This window comes from Ambystoma mexicanum, chromosome 4q, assembly GCF_040938575.1.
Source record: "Ambystoma mexicanum isolate Mex_15411 chromosome 4q, UKY_AmexF1_1, whole genome shotgun sequence".
NCBI lineage: Eukaryota > Metazoa > Chordata > Amphibia > Caudata > Ambystomatidae > Ambystoma > Ambystoma mexicanum.
The window spans coordinates 663021577-663037764 of record NC_090928.1 but is presented as its reverse complement, the minus strand read 5'-3'; the positions used below and the strand labels follow the sequence as shown (position 1 = coordinate 663037764).

General features: G+C 41.9%; 1 protein-coding gene across 3 annotated transcripts in view; it reads right to left on the bottom strand.

Moving 5' to 3' along the window:
- The window catches only part of EML6 (EMAP like 6), a 3038586-nt gene that overhangs the window by 1495001 nt on the left and 1527397 nt on the right, over positions 1-16188 (bottom strand). For all 3 annotated transcript variants that reach the window (XM_069608236.1, XM_069608238.1, XM_069608237.1), the window contains exons 19-20: positions 13889-14000; positions 4858-4985 (exon numbers count right to left, since the gene is read on the bottom strand). In XM_069608236.1, coding sequence (XP_069464337.1) covers positions 4858-4985; positions 13889-14000 — 240 coding nt within the window. The remainder of the gene's footprint in view (positions 1-4857; positions 4986-13888; positions 14001-16188) is intronic.

The window sequence follows — 16188 nt, the reverse complement described above, 5'->3', positions numbered from 1 at the left end:
ACACAGTGATTTTAACAGTTGTGTAATCACATGTAATGATAGCTGGCAGTATGGGACACATTTGGATTGGACCTCCTGCTAACTTGGTTTACCCTTATATCTGGGATCTCCTTTCACGTGGTCACCAGACCCACAAAGCACACATTTCTTGAATATCCATTGGAATGGGGGTTTCTGATAACCTCCCTCTGGTTTGGGCCAGAGGTTTCACTAGCCCTATAAGGTTGTTTAGGGGGATATTTACCCTTGTTATGTTTTTGCCCCTCTTTTGGTGGGGGATTTTTGGAATGATCCTTCTCATCCTTTGTATGCTTCTTCCCCTCCCTCTTTCTTGTGAGGAGTCCCAGAATCCATGTGAGTAGCCCTGTTGGCCAACCACAAGTCAGCAGATCGTGCTAGCATCTTGGGGCCCAGTTCCTTAAAGTCAGCAAGCTCCTGTCTCAGCTCTGGGGAACAGGTATCAAAAATACTTTCAAGCATTAAAGACATCTCAAACCTTCATAAGTGCTCAACATGTAGCCCTTGATCCACCCATCTAGGTTTTCCAGGCTCTCACCCACCCACGTGACCCACAAGTTACCATCTCTATTCTTGTGGTCCCTAACTCCTTTTTGGTATTTGGAAGGGGTCTTCCCCAACCTGGCTATGAGAGCAGTTTTTACCCACTGGTGATCTTGTCCATCAGCATCATTCAACTCCATCACAGCAACACAACCATGCTGGTGGAGCCTAGAGATTACCCATAGAACAAGCTCACTTTCACATATACCTTTTACTTTAAATGTAAAATCAATTGTACCCATCCAATCAAGATATCAGTTTTAGCATCAAACATACCACCCAAATCTTTGGGGAGACGGGGCTTCCTGTTCCTGGAGGTGTCAGACGAGTACTCTGAAACAGAAGTGGGATCAAGGGACCATTTTTTCATGTCAAGCTCATGTTGCATCTTTTTTACCCAGAGTTGCAGTTCCTTTAACATTTCTTTGTCTCACATCTCAGACTAAATCTCCAGATTCCTAAATTCAAGATGCATTTTTCTTTTTTCTAATTCAAGAACCAGCTCTGCTGACATGTTAGTCATAGGTAGAGGTGAGGTCAGAGGATTGGGAGGTGTATTAACATTTACATTTTCATCCAATCATCATCATCTCCCTCACTTTCTGGAATAGGAGGGCTAAGTGTTATACTTTTACCATAATTATCCTCCAGATCAATTCTGCGAGTAGGGTTACAGGTTAACTCACAGACACTTGGTAATCCAACACATTTTGAATTAACTCAGCTTTCTGTACTTTAGTACCAAGATATTTTTCTTTACACAATTCTTTCAGTTGTTGAACAGTAAGAGGCACAGGTGCTTCTATTTTATAGTTTTCCATAGTGGACATGGTTTAGTACCTTTACAGTATAGTAGCCTTGAGGATGGATTCTCTGAATACAATAGAACCAGGAGTCAATGTAATCCAACATACATAAATCCCACCAGCTGTAACACCAGTGTTAGGGGAGCTTTCCTGACGTCCACTGCGAGTCAAGCCTTTATAAAACTATCCCAATGGTTTTAGATCCCCACCTCTTAGTATTAGTCTGTACTACTCATGGAACCTTGGTAGAGTGGAATATCAGTCAGGCTTATCATAGGAGGAAGATGTGCAACTGCCCTACAGCTCACATCTTCCTCTTACGATAAGCCTGACTGCTCTGCCACTCTACCACGGTTCCATGAGTATCACAGACTGATATTAAGAGTTGGGGATCTAATCATTGGGGATAAAAATCATTGGGATAATTTTATAAAGTCTTACCTCACAGTGGACTTTATGAAAAATCCCCTAACAGTCTGATAGAGCAATCCACAAGTATTTAGACTCCATTCCCTCCAATAGCTCTACCCCAGCATATAAGAAATCAATGCTGCTGCACTACACGTATGGATTAGAAAAATAAAATAAATATCCCCTCATGGTCTGATGTTTTACCTTACATGCTTGCACTAAACTATGTGCCACGGTTAGACTGTACAGGCAAGTCTTCACAACCCTTGCTGTGGATTGGTACCTTACTGAATCCTGTACTAAATTAAAATCCCTGCAAACAAGCAATGGGTTATGTCAATTACTCCATTCCAGTTAAAATCATTTGAACAACTCAGGTTCATCTACATTCAGTGCTTACATAGTGGCTAAAGTAATGCTCGACAAGAGCAGAAGCGTGTGCAGAAATCCATCCTCTGAGGTCAACTATGTGCCTAACTACAGACACCTCTCGATTATAAATCAAAATGGATACCTGTGTTGATCGAATTGTTTGGGAGATAGCTAACACACCTACAACACCCATCCATGAAAGATAATCACATTCTGCATAGAAATTATGCACCTCCTTTATACCAACAATATCTTTGACATCATAGAGATATGAAATTTGATAAGGAGTGGTTGTTCCCAGAATTTAGTCCATTGACATTCCAGCTCAAAATATGTAATTTGCTCAACGTTTACTTGTGTATATATCTGTCGCAAAACAAGTTCGCCCAATCTCTATGTTTACTATCACAACCAAATCCACTTTCCAAATACGCATTCCATTTTAACAGAATACTCCAACTAGCCCACTGCACCCCCACCTACCTCCCACAACTCCCCCACTCCTCTCTGTCCTTGCCGCAAAGGTCATGAGGGAAGCTTCCTATATTGAAGACTCCCAATGAGCTCTCCTCAGCAACCCCGCACACATGGTCCCTCACCCCTAAAAGGAACCTTTTATTAACAAGGCACCATCAAGTGCAAAATATGCATAAAGTACATGCTATAGTTATTAAACTTATAAGACAAACAGAGAACAATACCTAAAATAAGACATGCTTACCCAACCTCAATAATTACATTTAAACCATACCCGGCTCATGCATATATGACTGTAGATACAAATACATAATGTTGAGTATTAATCTAAAGAAGACATACCTACAACTTCACTTCTTATTTCTTTCCACTTTCTATTCTCACAAGATTCCCCCGATAACAGCAATGGAGTTGCATCTATTGTGAGATTCCGCCAGTAATGCTTGAAAATCAAAAATTCTTCCACGTCCTCAAAAGCACTAACATGTGCCCACATCCTCTTTCCTTGGTCACCCCCCCATTCCTCTCAATTGCTTTTTTCCTTCCTGGCCCTCTCCTATTACCCCCCTATCACTCTTCAGTTCGTGTGCTGCAATTTATTTTCGGAGCACGTCTTGCAATATTGCCATGGTAATCTCACGAGACACCGCCAGTAGTCCCCCGATAAACCGAGAATGTTCCAACTGTAAACTGGCCCCACAGACTACCCCCAGCTCCCCAAATTCACATTGTGTCCTCTTTCTCCCTCCACACCCCTAATGTGATGCAATGCAATTGCATCCTTTTTCCTCCCCCAAATAGCTTGTTGAGCACTTTTCATTTCCGGCTTCCCCAGATATTACTGCGTGCATCGGTCACATCGATAAAAAATAAAAATGGTGATTTTTGATTTCTGTAATGCCTCTCTGCTGCAATGCACTATGCACAATGAATATTATAAAAAATACCAGACTGATTTACCCTAAACCAGTCAAGGAAATTAAGTCAACGCTTTGTGCCAGAGTTGTTTCTTATTCGGTCCAAATCTATCCAGCGGGTTATGTGCTACAGCTTAACACGAATTGCACTTTTTCTCTATGGAAAAATGAATGGTAGTAGGTTGAAAACCGTGTTTTTTGTTTGTTTTCATAATAATGTTTGGAGGGCCAGTGACAAACTTTTGTGGGGGGAAAACGTCATCCAAATGTGCCCAGCGGGTCAAATGTTCTTAGCAATAGAACTTTGAAAAAACTCTATGTACAATGGTTTCACATTAACTATAGGGCGGGGATTGCGGTTTAGTCACCCTAGGTTTAGTCACCATAGGTTTCCTAGGGTCATCCAGACACGGACCCCGTGCCCACTGTGCTTAGAGGCACAGCTCCACCTCACTGATGAGGCCCAACAAGGCTGAAACACGTGTCTGAGGTTGCTGTTGGTATTGGTACTCTTGTTCAGAAGAGAATTGCCACAGCATTTCGGTGCTTAACTGCCCATGTGGGAGGGACAAAGACTGATATGCAAATAGTATTTCCCTTGTGTGAAAGGTACAGTGAGCTAAAGTTTGTTTGTTTTGTTTGTTTTATTATTTATAATGCGCATCAAACCCAAGGGTAACCGGGCGCAGCAGTACAAGAATATGCAAAGCTTAGTTACAGGAATTAAGTCTGGCTGCGGACTCTCGAGTGGGTACCTTCCCAAAAAACAGGTCATCTAGCCGTGTTCGTTCTGGCTTGATTGTTTAACGGACTTGTGTTTAGTCACCCTAAATTTCCAAGGGTCATCCAGACGTGGACCACTTGCTCACTGTACTCAGAGGGGCACAGATCCACCTCACTGATGAGGCCCAACAAGGTTGAAACACGTGTCTGGGATTGCTGTTGGTACTCTTGTTCAGAAGAGAATTGCATTTAGGTGCCGGACTGTCCTTTTGGGCGGAGCATAGACTGATATGCAAATGGTTCTTTCCCTTCTGTTAAAAGGTACAGTGAGCTAAAGTGGGATACCTTCTCAAAGAACAGGTCATTTAGCTGTGTTTGTTCTCGCAAAGGGGCGCCTATGACATATATATATATATATATATATATATATATATATATATATACACACACACAAACACACATAGCAAAGGAAAATCTGTCAAATACACACTCAGATGGGCGTCTCACTAAAAAAAAAAAAACATCAAGCAGCAGAAGCAAAAACACAGCTTACACTCCAGAACAAAAGGCGGTGTTGGAAAGGTACGTACCTGAACAAGCAGAGCCATTGGGCCACTTTTATCAATTTCCAGGATTTCTCCGTTCTTTGTTCCTACTAATATATGGCCATGACCTAAAGTAATTGCACGGATTGATGGGTTGTCCTCCAGCAGCAAACCTGAAAAAGAGAAGAAAACTGAATGGCTGATCTGAAAATGAAGCACACAGCTGTATGTTCTAGTAATGCTTTTGAAGGTTTTCTGTAACTGTACTTTTCTGACAGTTTTATTATTCCCAAGTGATCTGATTACCATCATTAGTGATATTCTTTGTTTAATTTCTTAGCATGCTTATATCAAAAGCAACATTCCTTTACAAATGGTAGCCACCTAGATGATCTGCCTATTCAGTGACAAAGAGATATCCAATGTTTGTGATTGTTGTTTTGACGCTCCAATCTATGAACCTTTTGTAGTTCTCTTTTAATCTCTTTAATCAGTTTTAGCATTTGACAAGTGATCATTTTTCAGCATCATGGTAGTACATCATTTAGCTTACATATTAATAGACATTTGTTGTAGACAAGTTTCAAAAAGGTAAATGTTGTCCATAAGAGCGACATCAACTGTGTAAGATAAATGAAAAGAAAACAGGAAATAATGTTCGCCACAGCTATAACCAATAATTAACTATCTTAGTTTGTTTATAGGAACAAGGTAAAGAAGAACTAAGTCTTGTTTGGGCCTGGATGGGATTGGTCAATGGCATTGCGTATGCATATAGACAATGTACAGGAGTTTAACAAGGAATGTATTAAAAGTGGAGAGATCATTTAAAGTGGTTTATAGTCTGTTTCTCTTGTACGTGTCACATCCCATTGCATCAAGGTCTCTAGTTTGGTCTGAGTGTGCTTATAATTGTTTGAAAGTAGTATAAATATTTCTGCTTTTGCCCAGCGTTCCAAGTCAGCTGCACACAATTTAACGCTTGGGGGGCTTTGTCGACATTCATGCAATGGCTATCCACCCGACAGCCAAGAGAATAGCCAGGTTTAGACATTTGTTTCAACTCTGTTTGCTCACAGTTCTTGATTGAAGGCCTACCAAGCAGGCGCTCGGTTCCACAGGTACCCGTCCTACCGCAGACCTTGTGAGTGTTTGCTGTATCTATTCCCTTAATAAGACAATTTTCGGAAATTCTCAGAACATATGCATCATGGTTGCATTTTGTGAGACACATTTAGGGCAGTGATGTGGTGTGGCGGGGAACCATCTTGATTTGATAATCTACCATTTCAATATACACTATGTAAAAGATTATATTGGATCAATTTGAATCGTTGGTTGCATGATACCATCTTAGGGTGCAGCATCCTGGTGCACCATTGTGCATTGTCTAAAGTGGTTTCCAGGTCGTCTTCTCATGGTTTTCAAATCTCTAATTCTTTCTGCATCGCTTTGTCCAATATAACATCATATATTACTGTTACTATTCGGGGCCTCTCTCCTCCGTCACATAGAGTGGTTAGCACCGGGTCCCATACAGGTTCTTCTAGAAGGCCATTCCTGGTTCATCTAGCTATTCGACATAAGGCAATAAAAGCTAGGAATTGTTCTGATAGTATGCCACGGCTGTGCTCCAATTCTGAAAGGTTTGTAGCTGGCAGTCTAGGTATAGGTCTCCCTGCGTGGCTACGGCCTTGCGCTTGCCATAATGGGCGAATTTGATGTAATACAATAGGTTGCATTTTAGGCCTGGTCCTAGCAGTATGTTCAGGGAGTAAGGAATCCACCATTCCTAGTTTTTTACATGCTTGGAACCAGATTTAAATACCCAGTTTTATTAGCATGGGGTTATTCCTACCGTATAGGGTTTTCCAGAGAGCCACCTTCATTGTGTAAGGTGCAATAGCGTGTCTCAATAGTTTGGTTTCAGATATCTATACGTCTGATAGCCATCTGGCTACTTATTGTAGTTGAACGGCTATAGAACATGTTACTTACCCCTGGTAACGTTCTTTCGATTGGATGTTCCTCCTATGTATTCCTCATCTTATTATATTATATCTCTCCAGCTTTGCTGCTTCGTAATTTGGACGGACTGAGCTGTATGCAGTGTCGTCGCGTCGATGTCCCTCGAAGGCCTCCGTCGATCGTCGACGTCAGCATAAATAGCGCATGCAGCGCCCGTTGGCTTCAGTTCTGTTTTCCTTTCCGTTTCATAGAGGAATTAACCAGAAGAGCAGGAGGTCTGTCCTGGGGATTCCTGAGAAAAGGTAGGCAAAAGCCTTGTTCAACAATTTGAGGACCCAAGCATCAGATGCCAACGAAGACTGGCCTTTCATTGCCCCTCCACCCCTGCCAGGGTGTGAAAACCTTCTCTGCCTTTGCTAGGCTTGGGGCAACTGTGCCCTTCTCACAAAGGGCTGTAACGTCTAAAACCACTGCCCTTTGAGCTGAAAGAGAAGGATTGATTAGCAGGTTGCTGGACCACCAAGCCTGCTGCAATCAAGATTCATCTGGGAACAACAAAGAAGAAAATAAATCGCCTCATTCCAGCAACACCACAGACAAAATCAGAGAGACCAATCACCGATTGACTGCATGATCAGGTGACAAGAGCATGTGACATCTTATCTGAACTCCCTACGGGCGTCCCAGTTAAGGGTGGAACAGTAATGGGTGAAGATTAGCCACTGACCAGCCTCTTTGCCCCTTTTCCCATGAGCCTTTGCTTTTGCCTTCCTACCTGCTGCACCTGTGAGTACCCATAGGTTGCTAATTACTGTGCTGTCACTACACACTGCGGTACTCACCTATATTACATTTGTTCCGGCTGTTCCTCATACTCACCTCTCTATACGCTTTCTCCAATCACGCTACAACTTCCTCCTTTCCTACCCCTATCATAAAACATTTCAAAACTTCTATGCACTACTCCATCCCTCTTGCACTTCCTACTTCCAACAAAGCCAACAAGCAAACTACACCTCCCCCACCTCGCCTCTCTCCGTCTGAGACTCAACTTCTCTACTCTGCCTTGCCACATCAACTGAAATTGTACTCTGGAATAGTCGGTCTGTATGCAACAAAATGTCCTTTATCACTGACTACTTTCAAGCCAGCTCTGCTCCTTTAGATCTCCTTGCTATGTAGTGGAGGTGTCCGACACCTAGTCTCTTCCCGCCTCATCGACTCACAAATCACCAATGCCACGTCTTCTACAACCTCTTTTGAATTCACCGCCTCTGCTATTGCTCCACCTCACATGGTTCACATCATCTCCATCTATCATCCTCCTAGTGCCACTGGACCATTCTTTGATGAACTTTGGCAACTCCTTGATTCGCTTTCCACTAAACATCACCTCATTCTCTTAGGCGACTTTAACCTTCCCTCTCCAACCACTTCTCAGAAATCTAAACTTCAGTCTTTTCTTGGTGGCTCTCCACTCTATCCATGACCTACCAACCCACAACAGGGGGAACTATTTGGATCTCTTATTCATCTCCTCTTCTCTCCAAGTCACTTATACTTCTGTCTCACCATCTCTATCTGATCACTAAATTGTTTCCACCACATCTCCTTTTCACCCTCTGACCTCTCACCAGTTGCCTCATCTATTACTAAAAGGAAATTTAAACCTTCTATCATTCCTCCTTTTCTCTCTGACCTACAGTTCTCACTCTCCTACTTCACACTGGATGCCTCTTCCTCTACCACTGCCTGTTCCAGTTTTCAATCCCTACTAGGACTCATTCTCCTCCCACTTCTAACCGCTAAATTTCACCCCCAAGTCTTAGCGTCCTCAACCATGGGTCAACCTATTCATTTGCTATCTCTGCACAGACATGCATCGGCTACTGTGAAAATGGAGGTGTACCCACTCACGTGAAGACCTGCAACTCTACCTCTCTGCTCTGAACTCTCTCAAATCCTATCTGTATAAAGTGAAACAGGGATTCTACCTCACCATCATTGACTCTCATTCCAACCATCCTTGCCGGCTACAGATCACACTTAACTCACTCCTCCCAACCCTATTACTATCAACTCCACTCACACCTAATGATTTAGCTGAATACTTCAGTGCAAAAAGTTCATAAATTAGAGACTCTTGTCTGACCCTGTTCACACTCCGTCTTCCTACATTGTACACTCCACCAACTATGCCATCATCCGCTGCCTCTATCCCCCACTTTAGTCACACTAATATTGAAGATGTCCTATCCCTACTGATGAAGGTTAACACCTCTTATGCCCTATCAGACCATCTTGCTTCTAAACTAGTCAAGCCTATTGGCCCCTTTAGTGGCTTCTCACTTTGCTGAACTCTTCACCCTGTCCTTCAACCCCACTAGCTTTCCCTTCATTTTCAAAATAGCCATGGTCATCCTTCTCCTAAAAAAGCAAGGGGCTGACCCAAACCTGCCTGAAAACCTTATCCCTATGTATCTCCTTCCGCACTACTCTAAAGTCCTGGAAAGGGTTGCGTTCAACCTTCTTACCAATTTCTTAAAAATCCACAACCTCGAGACCCCCTACTAGCAGGTTTCCACTCCTACCACTCCACAGAAACTGCTCTCATGAATGTCTTCAACTTTATGACCTCTGCTATTCACTCCAACCTATCCTCTATCTTAATGGTGGGAGGTGAAAGTAGCGTGGACCTAGGTGGTAGGGAAGAGCAGTTTCTTGAAGAGGGGGTCTTGAGCTTGTACCTGAACTGTAGAAGCGAGGATATGAGCTTGATGTTGATGGGGAGGAGGTTCCAGAGTCTTGGAGCATAGACAGAGAACGCCGGTCTTCTAGGTCCTTCCTTCCTAGGGGACTTCAGGGTGAAAGCCTTATAGATGATGCAGCAAGATTTGAAGATAATATGATCTCCATAAGTATAACATGAAATCTGTATAGATTACACCATTTCCTTTGGAATGTGTTTCATTGATATGTAAACACTGTAACCTTCGTGAGTAATAACATCATGTTCCTTTAAATCTGTCACGTAGCCACAAACGGTCCAAGTGCAGGTTTCTGTCTTGCTTACAGTATGTTGGATGATTGCTTTGCTGAAATTGTTGTTTGCATAACCATTCGAAATGGATGTCCATGGAACAATGATCTAGTTTAAATGAAATGTTATTTAAGCAATGTGCCCTGAGCGGCGGGGTCATTACCGACTAAGGTAATGCCCCCGCCGTGAGGGGCATATAGCTATTAGTACCCCCACCTGCAAGATCGGTAGCGGACGCACTGGGAACAGAAGTGTTCCCAGTGCGTCCGTTGCCGAAAGACAACAGAGAAGGAGGTAAGTGGGGTTGGGAGGGCGGAAGGAAAAAAAAAAAAAAAAACGTACCTGAATCCCCAGCGGGGGACGAAGGCGGCCTCCACCCATGTGGATGCTCGGAGGGGGGATGGCCCCGCTTCGAGTCTCCTCATTGGCTGAGGGGCTGTCACGCCCCCCACCAGGGATAAAGGCATGGAATCCCGGCAGAGGGATTCCAGGCCGGGTAATGCCTCGGCGAAGGCCAATCAGAATGGGTACTAATTATTTATACTGAGATGACTAACAATTAAGTTGGTGACATTAATTATGGCTCTATATAGTACGATAAAGTATGCTAATATTATTACTTAAGCCACTGAAGCAAAGGAAAACACAGGTGGAGTATAAACACATGATTTAAGAGAGGGTCAATAACAGTATGTTTATGTCTACAAACTACATAGGAGTGTTGATGTTTGTTTTAGGAGATGTTGGGAGGCCAATGGGGTGGCGGCTACGGTGGGAGATGTGTTGCAGGAAGGGAAGGTGATGGAATTCGATTCCCTAACCCAGATCTCACGAATACCTAAGGGCCAATTCTTGTTGCACTTGGGTTTGCTGAAGAAGACTGGTAAATGATGGCCTGAATTTCGTGAGAGTTTGGAGTCTGACCCGGTATTGGAAACCATCTATCATATGTCAGATGGGGGTCGTGTTGTTTCCAGAATGTACAAATTGGTATTGAATAAACTGAACAAGCCCGCTTTGAAAGTGCGCTCACAATGGGAGGCAAAACTGGGTAGGACCATCACGGATGAGGAATTGTCAAGGTCTTTGATCTACACCAAGAGGGTCTCTAGGAATGCTCGATTTAAACTGTCTCAATGGTATGTAACATACAGGGCATACATGACCACACACAAAATATTCCAGTTTCGTGGGGCAGTACAGCATTTTTGCCCTAGATGTGCCGATGATACGGCTGACATGTTGAATATATTTTGGAGTTGCCCAGTGGTTATGAGATTCTGGGCGGCCATTGCATATAAAGTAGCCCACAATGGTATCGAGATGCATTCATGGCCCCCTGAAGTCCGTCTCTTGGGGATGTTCCTGCGGACTAAAAAATACATGACACACCGTACCAGGATGAAAGACCATTTGCGTGCTTGCCAAGCGCAGGATTGCCATGGCCTGGAAGGCAAAGGAGGGACCCAGGGTTGATGCATGGTGGTGTGACATGCAGAGGTGGGCGATTACTGAGACCTCTGTTTGGTACAGAGCTGTATATAGAGGAATGAAAGGAGTGAGTGTTGATGTGGCTGCTTGGAATGCCCTGACACAGGCAGTGTTTGCCCCCTTAGATAAAATGTCCCCATAGAAGACCAAATCGGGACTATATATAATGATGGAACTTTATTTCACATCCACGCGCCCCCCTGTGATATTGAGATAGACCTCCTTTACAGATATGTTGCAACAAAGGACTGGGGCTGTATGAGCAAGTATCATAATTTAAGTTTCTTTTATTATTGTCCTTTGTTTTGTGTACGGTTTCGCATTACCCCTTTATCTGGATTTCACTTTTCATTAAGATTTTTTTGAGGACTGTATTGATTGCTATAACTGTATGTATAGTAATGGTCGCAAAGCTACCAATAGTACTTGTATGTCATTTAAAATAAAAAAAGTTTTTATAAGAGTGTTGGCGTTTTTATCTTTTTAGGTGTTGGACCAAAATAGCTAATAGACACTTGTTAAATGTTTATTCTTGTTGGAGATTGTATCATGTTTAGTAAAACTTTAGAGATTAGTTTGAATGTATTTTTGTAATTTAGCAATGACAGAATGTGGTATTCATAGAAGGGAATTATTTCTGTCCACAAAAAAGACATTTTTGTTATTTGGAAATTGTTATGCTTTGAGATATAAATGATTTAATGATGTATACATTTGTTTACAAAAATAAAAAATGACATTACAAATGTTTCCACTCTAGAATGTATGTAGGAATGCTTACTTATCAATGACTAATTCCCTTCGGGAACAAGTTTTTAAAGCGGTTTCTCAGAGTTACACTCGGCCACAATGAACATAGCAAATGCATTATGCAGGGTACGCTGTTCAGTAAAAGGAGTAGGGCGTGCTATGAAGGTCACATTTCTCTTGCATTTCATGCAGTTGACACCTTCTTTTTCCATCAGGCTGTGCATTAGTCTCCTATTAAACCATATTTAATTAGCTTTGTACCAATTACTGTACTATTCACTGGGGCAGCACGCTACTTGTGCAATGAAGAGAACTGAGGCAGAGTGGGGCTGAGGATCTATCTTTACAAGATAACCAGACATCTATGGTCCTGGAAGACATATGATATGTTCAGTCACACCTAGATGTTTGTGAATTCACTGTTTCTTTTAAATAAATGTTGTTTGTATGGAACGCAGCAAACAATTATGTCAGTAGAATCATTCACATCTAAACGAGCTACTAACAATTACAGTACAATCCATTTAGGTCAAACCAATAGTCTATGTGGTTTATAGGTTGGTTTGAACATTATCCTACTATCACTGACACTTGCATGAGTTTTGCCAGTTAAACGCACATAACACAACAACAATGGAAGCGAAGAACAATAAAAATAGCGAGACAGCTTTCTGCTGCGACCACCTTACATGCTACCAGTATATCACCAGATAGGAAGGAAGACGTTATCTTCCCAAACACCCACATTATAAGGCATGAGTTTGGTCCTATTCTTTATTTTAACCACCACTGCACTTGCTAGTTTTCAGTTCACTGCAAATACCAACCCTACTCACCACTCACTGATGGTGGAGAGGTTAAGGAGTGAACTTGTTGCAGAGGTATTGAGCCTACGCTTGAAAGGCAAATATCCAAGAGACAATGTTTTTATCTGGATTCTGGCTCTTACGGGGAGCATGAGGGTTTGTCTCTGCTATATACAAAAATGCAGAGTCTATGTGGTTTATAGGTTGGTTTGAACATTATCCTACTATCACTGACACTTGCATGAGTTTTGCCAGTTAAACGCACATAACACAACAACAATGGAAGCGAAGAACAATAAAAATAGCGAGACAGCTTTCTGCTGCGACCACCTTACATGCTACCAGTATATCACCAGATAGGAAGGAAGACGTTATCTTCCCAAACACCCACATTATAAGGCATGAGTTTGGTCCTATTCTTTATTTTAACCACCACTGCACTTGCTAGTTTTCAGTTCACTGCAAATACCAACCCTACTCACCACTCACTGATGGTGGAGAGGTTAAGGAGTGAACTTGTTGCAGAGGTATTGAGCCTACGCTTGAAAGGCAAATATCCAAGAGACAATGTTTTTATCTGGATTCTGGCTCTTACGGGGAGCATGAGGGTTTGTCTCTGCTATATACAAAAATGCATTTACATTCTTACATCTGTATGATTCTAAGCCACCAATGAGAAGTGGAAGTGAAAATGGGGCGAGATCAATGAAATCTCATATTTTCAGAACACAGTGTACACACAGATACCAAGCTGACATGGAGAGTGAAAAACAATCCAAGGTAAACAGATTTGTATATTTGTTTAAACTTCGTTTTATCACCTGTTCTGAAGGAAGACGTCTATATTTCAAATACAATTTAAATTATGCTTCATTATGGTTATGAGTCTAAAAAAATGTGCCACATGAGCAATTTCCTACCAAGAAGAAATGTGCCATTACATCTACTAACACCTTCTTACAAATCATCAGAATTCAATCTTTCTTGAACTTTAAAGTCTACATTCGGTCATGGTAAATACCTTTAGAGGTAGATGATAGCGCCGCTCGTTTAATGGCATATGTCTTCAAGCATCGTTCAAACATATCATCCCACAGGCCAACAACTCCATCCTTTCCTCCTGATACAAATCCCTGTGCAAAAAAAACACACATTTCACAGAATATCCTAAGAGTTATATTTACAGCCTCTATTGTTCTATCATGACGATCAAGCTATAATATTTAAACTAGGCTCAGGCAAGTATAAAATGGTATTGGGTGGATATTTCAAGTTGCAATATTGGACAGTTTCCATTGAAGACACCATGCCAGGCAGTCAGTACGTTTTTGAGTAGCAAGACCTCAACAGAAATATCTGCAGGAAAATAGCAGAGCAGCCTGGTCACCTGCACTATGGAGTGATTTACCATGCACTAATTCGAAAGGTATGTTTTAGACGTGTGTGTTCTCGTAGAACTGATCAATATCCCCAAATCTGGCAGTTGGACTATGGATCCACCAATTATTACAGGTGAATGTTACAGCACATACAGTAAGGCTGTGTGTCAACAGCAAAGTTCACACGGAGGCATTAGACATATTCAGGAGTTCATAGGCACATGTTACACAACGGTAAGTATCATGGTAACACAGGTCTACACCAGGGGAAAAACTCCAAATGGCGAGTTGTCACTACATAATCTATATGTTGGACAAGCCCATTTCATTATATAATAAAATCGTTCCTTTCCTCTTTCTCATAGTGGTACTTTGAAAGAGTACAATAGGAGTGTACCAGATTTTGGAATAATAACCTACCAGAAAATATCTTATATTGTGCAACATTATTATGACTACTAAAATATGCATGGGAAGTGAGTAGCAATGTTAGAACAATTAATGTATTACATTTTTTTGCATTTTAATAGCTGCATTTGCAAGAAAAGAACCCTCCCACCCCCATTAAGATATCCGTTTTTCCTCTGGTCATGCAGCTGTCAGCAAGGGCTAAGGTGGCACTAGCCAACATTTACCTGACAATGTGGCTATCACCCACATAGAAAGAGATAGACAGAGATGGAGAGAGAGGGGGCAGACAGAGAAAGAGCAGAGAAAGCATGAAAGAGAGCCAATAAGCCGTATACAGATGGTCTAAAATAATTTCACCCACTTACCTGGATGCATTGCCTCTAGAGTTGTTTTTTTCTACTAAAGAGATGGCTATACTCAGTAGTTCGAATGTGGAAATGTTCATTTTAAAGCCTGAGACTTTCAAGTGCGTCAATCTCTTTCTTTAATACTCGGGGCGATCTAGAAGGGTCTGTCAATAAGACCAACACATCTTTGAACGTTGCTAATTTGTACGTTTTACATCCAAACACAACTTTATGTATGAAATCTTGCCTTGGTCCTTCAAGTCAAAGTATCTATTGGAGTATCTAACAAAGACAAGTGGGAACATCTAGCCTTGTTCCTCTTTGCAGCTGGAACCACTCTGTCAGCTACCCATTGACCAACGTTTGTGAATTTGGAGCAGTGTAATTCCCAAGGATCTTTTTCAAGATCTCAGACAGAAACGGATACCAGTCTTCCCAGTCAAAAGCCTTCTCAGTGACTATGAAGAGGAGAGCTATGGGATTACTTAAACCAGGATATGGGATGTCTTCCAAATATCATTAAAAGCCTGTCTCCACAAAACCAAGCCCACTTGATCAGGTTGGCCTAATCTACAAACCAAGACCTTGGCAAATAATCTAACATTGAGATTACAGAGTGCAATTGTGTTAAGAAAGCTTTTGATCAGTTTGGTGGGGCCGTTTATCCTATGTTCTGGTTAGGCTTGGGTTTAGTCAAAATGTCCAAGATGTGTTGGATCGCCATACGAATCCAGTCGGATGTACAGCAGTGAACAGATTGGCCAAGCAGCCGAACAGGGATGCCTGCTTTCACCGCATTCGTTTAACCTAGACATTGAGCCATTGGTGATTGCCATACGTGCAGATAACGGCATTGAAGACATTGGGTGTAGGTGCTCTAATTCAGAAGGTCCACCTTTAAACAAATTATCTACTTGGTTTACTGTTTAACCCTGAATCCTAAAATAGATCCTTATTTAACCAGTTCCACCATTCTGTTCCCTTTCAAAATTCAAAGTAAATAGAACTAAGACAGAAGTAACTCCCAGTAAAACCAACAAGTAACAGAAGCATGCTCTCCAATCTGGAATTGAAGTGAGCAAAAGACTCCTGATTTACCTGGGGATTAAGATAAATTGAAAAACTGTGCATTTGATGAGGACAAATTGTATGGCAACCTTAAGTAAATGCATCATAGAGTGTAA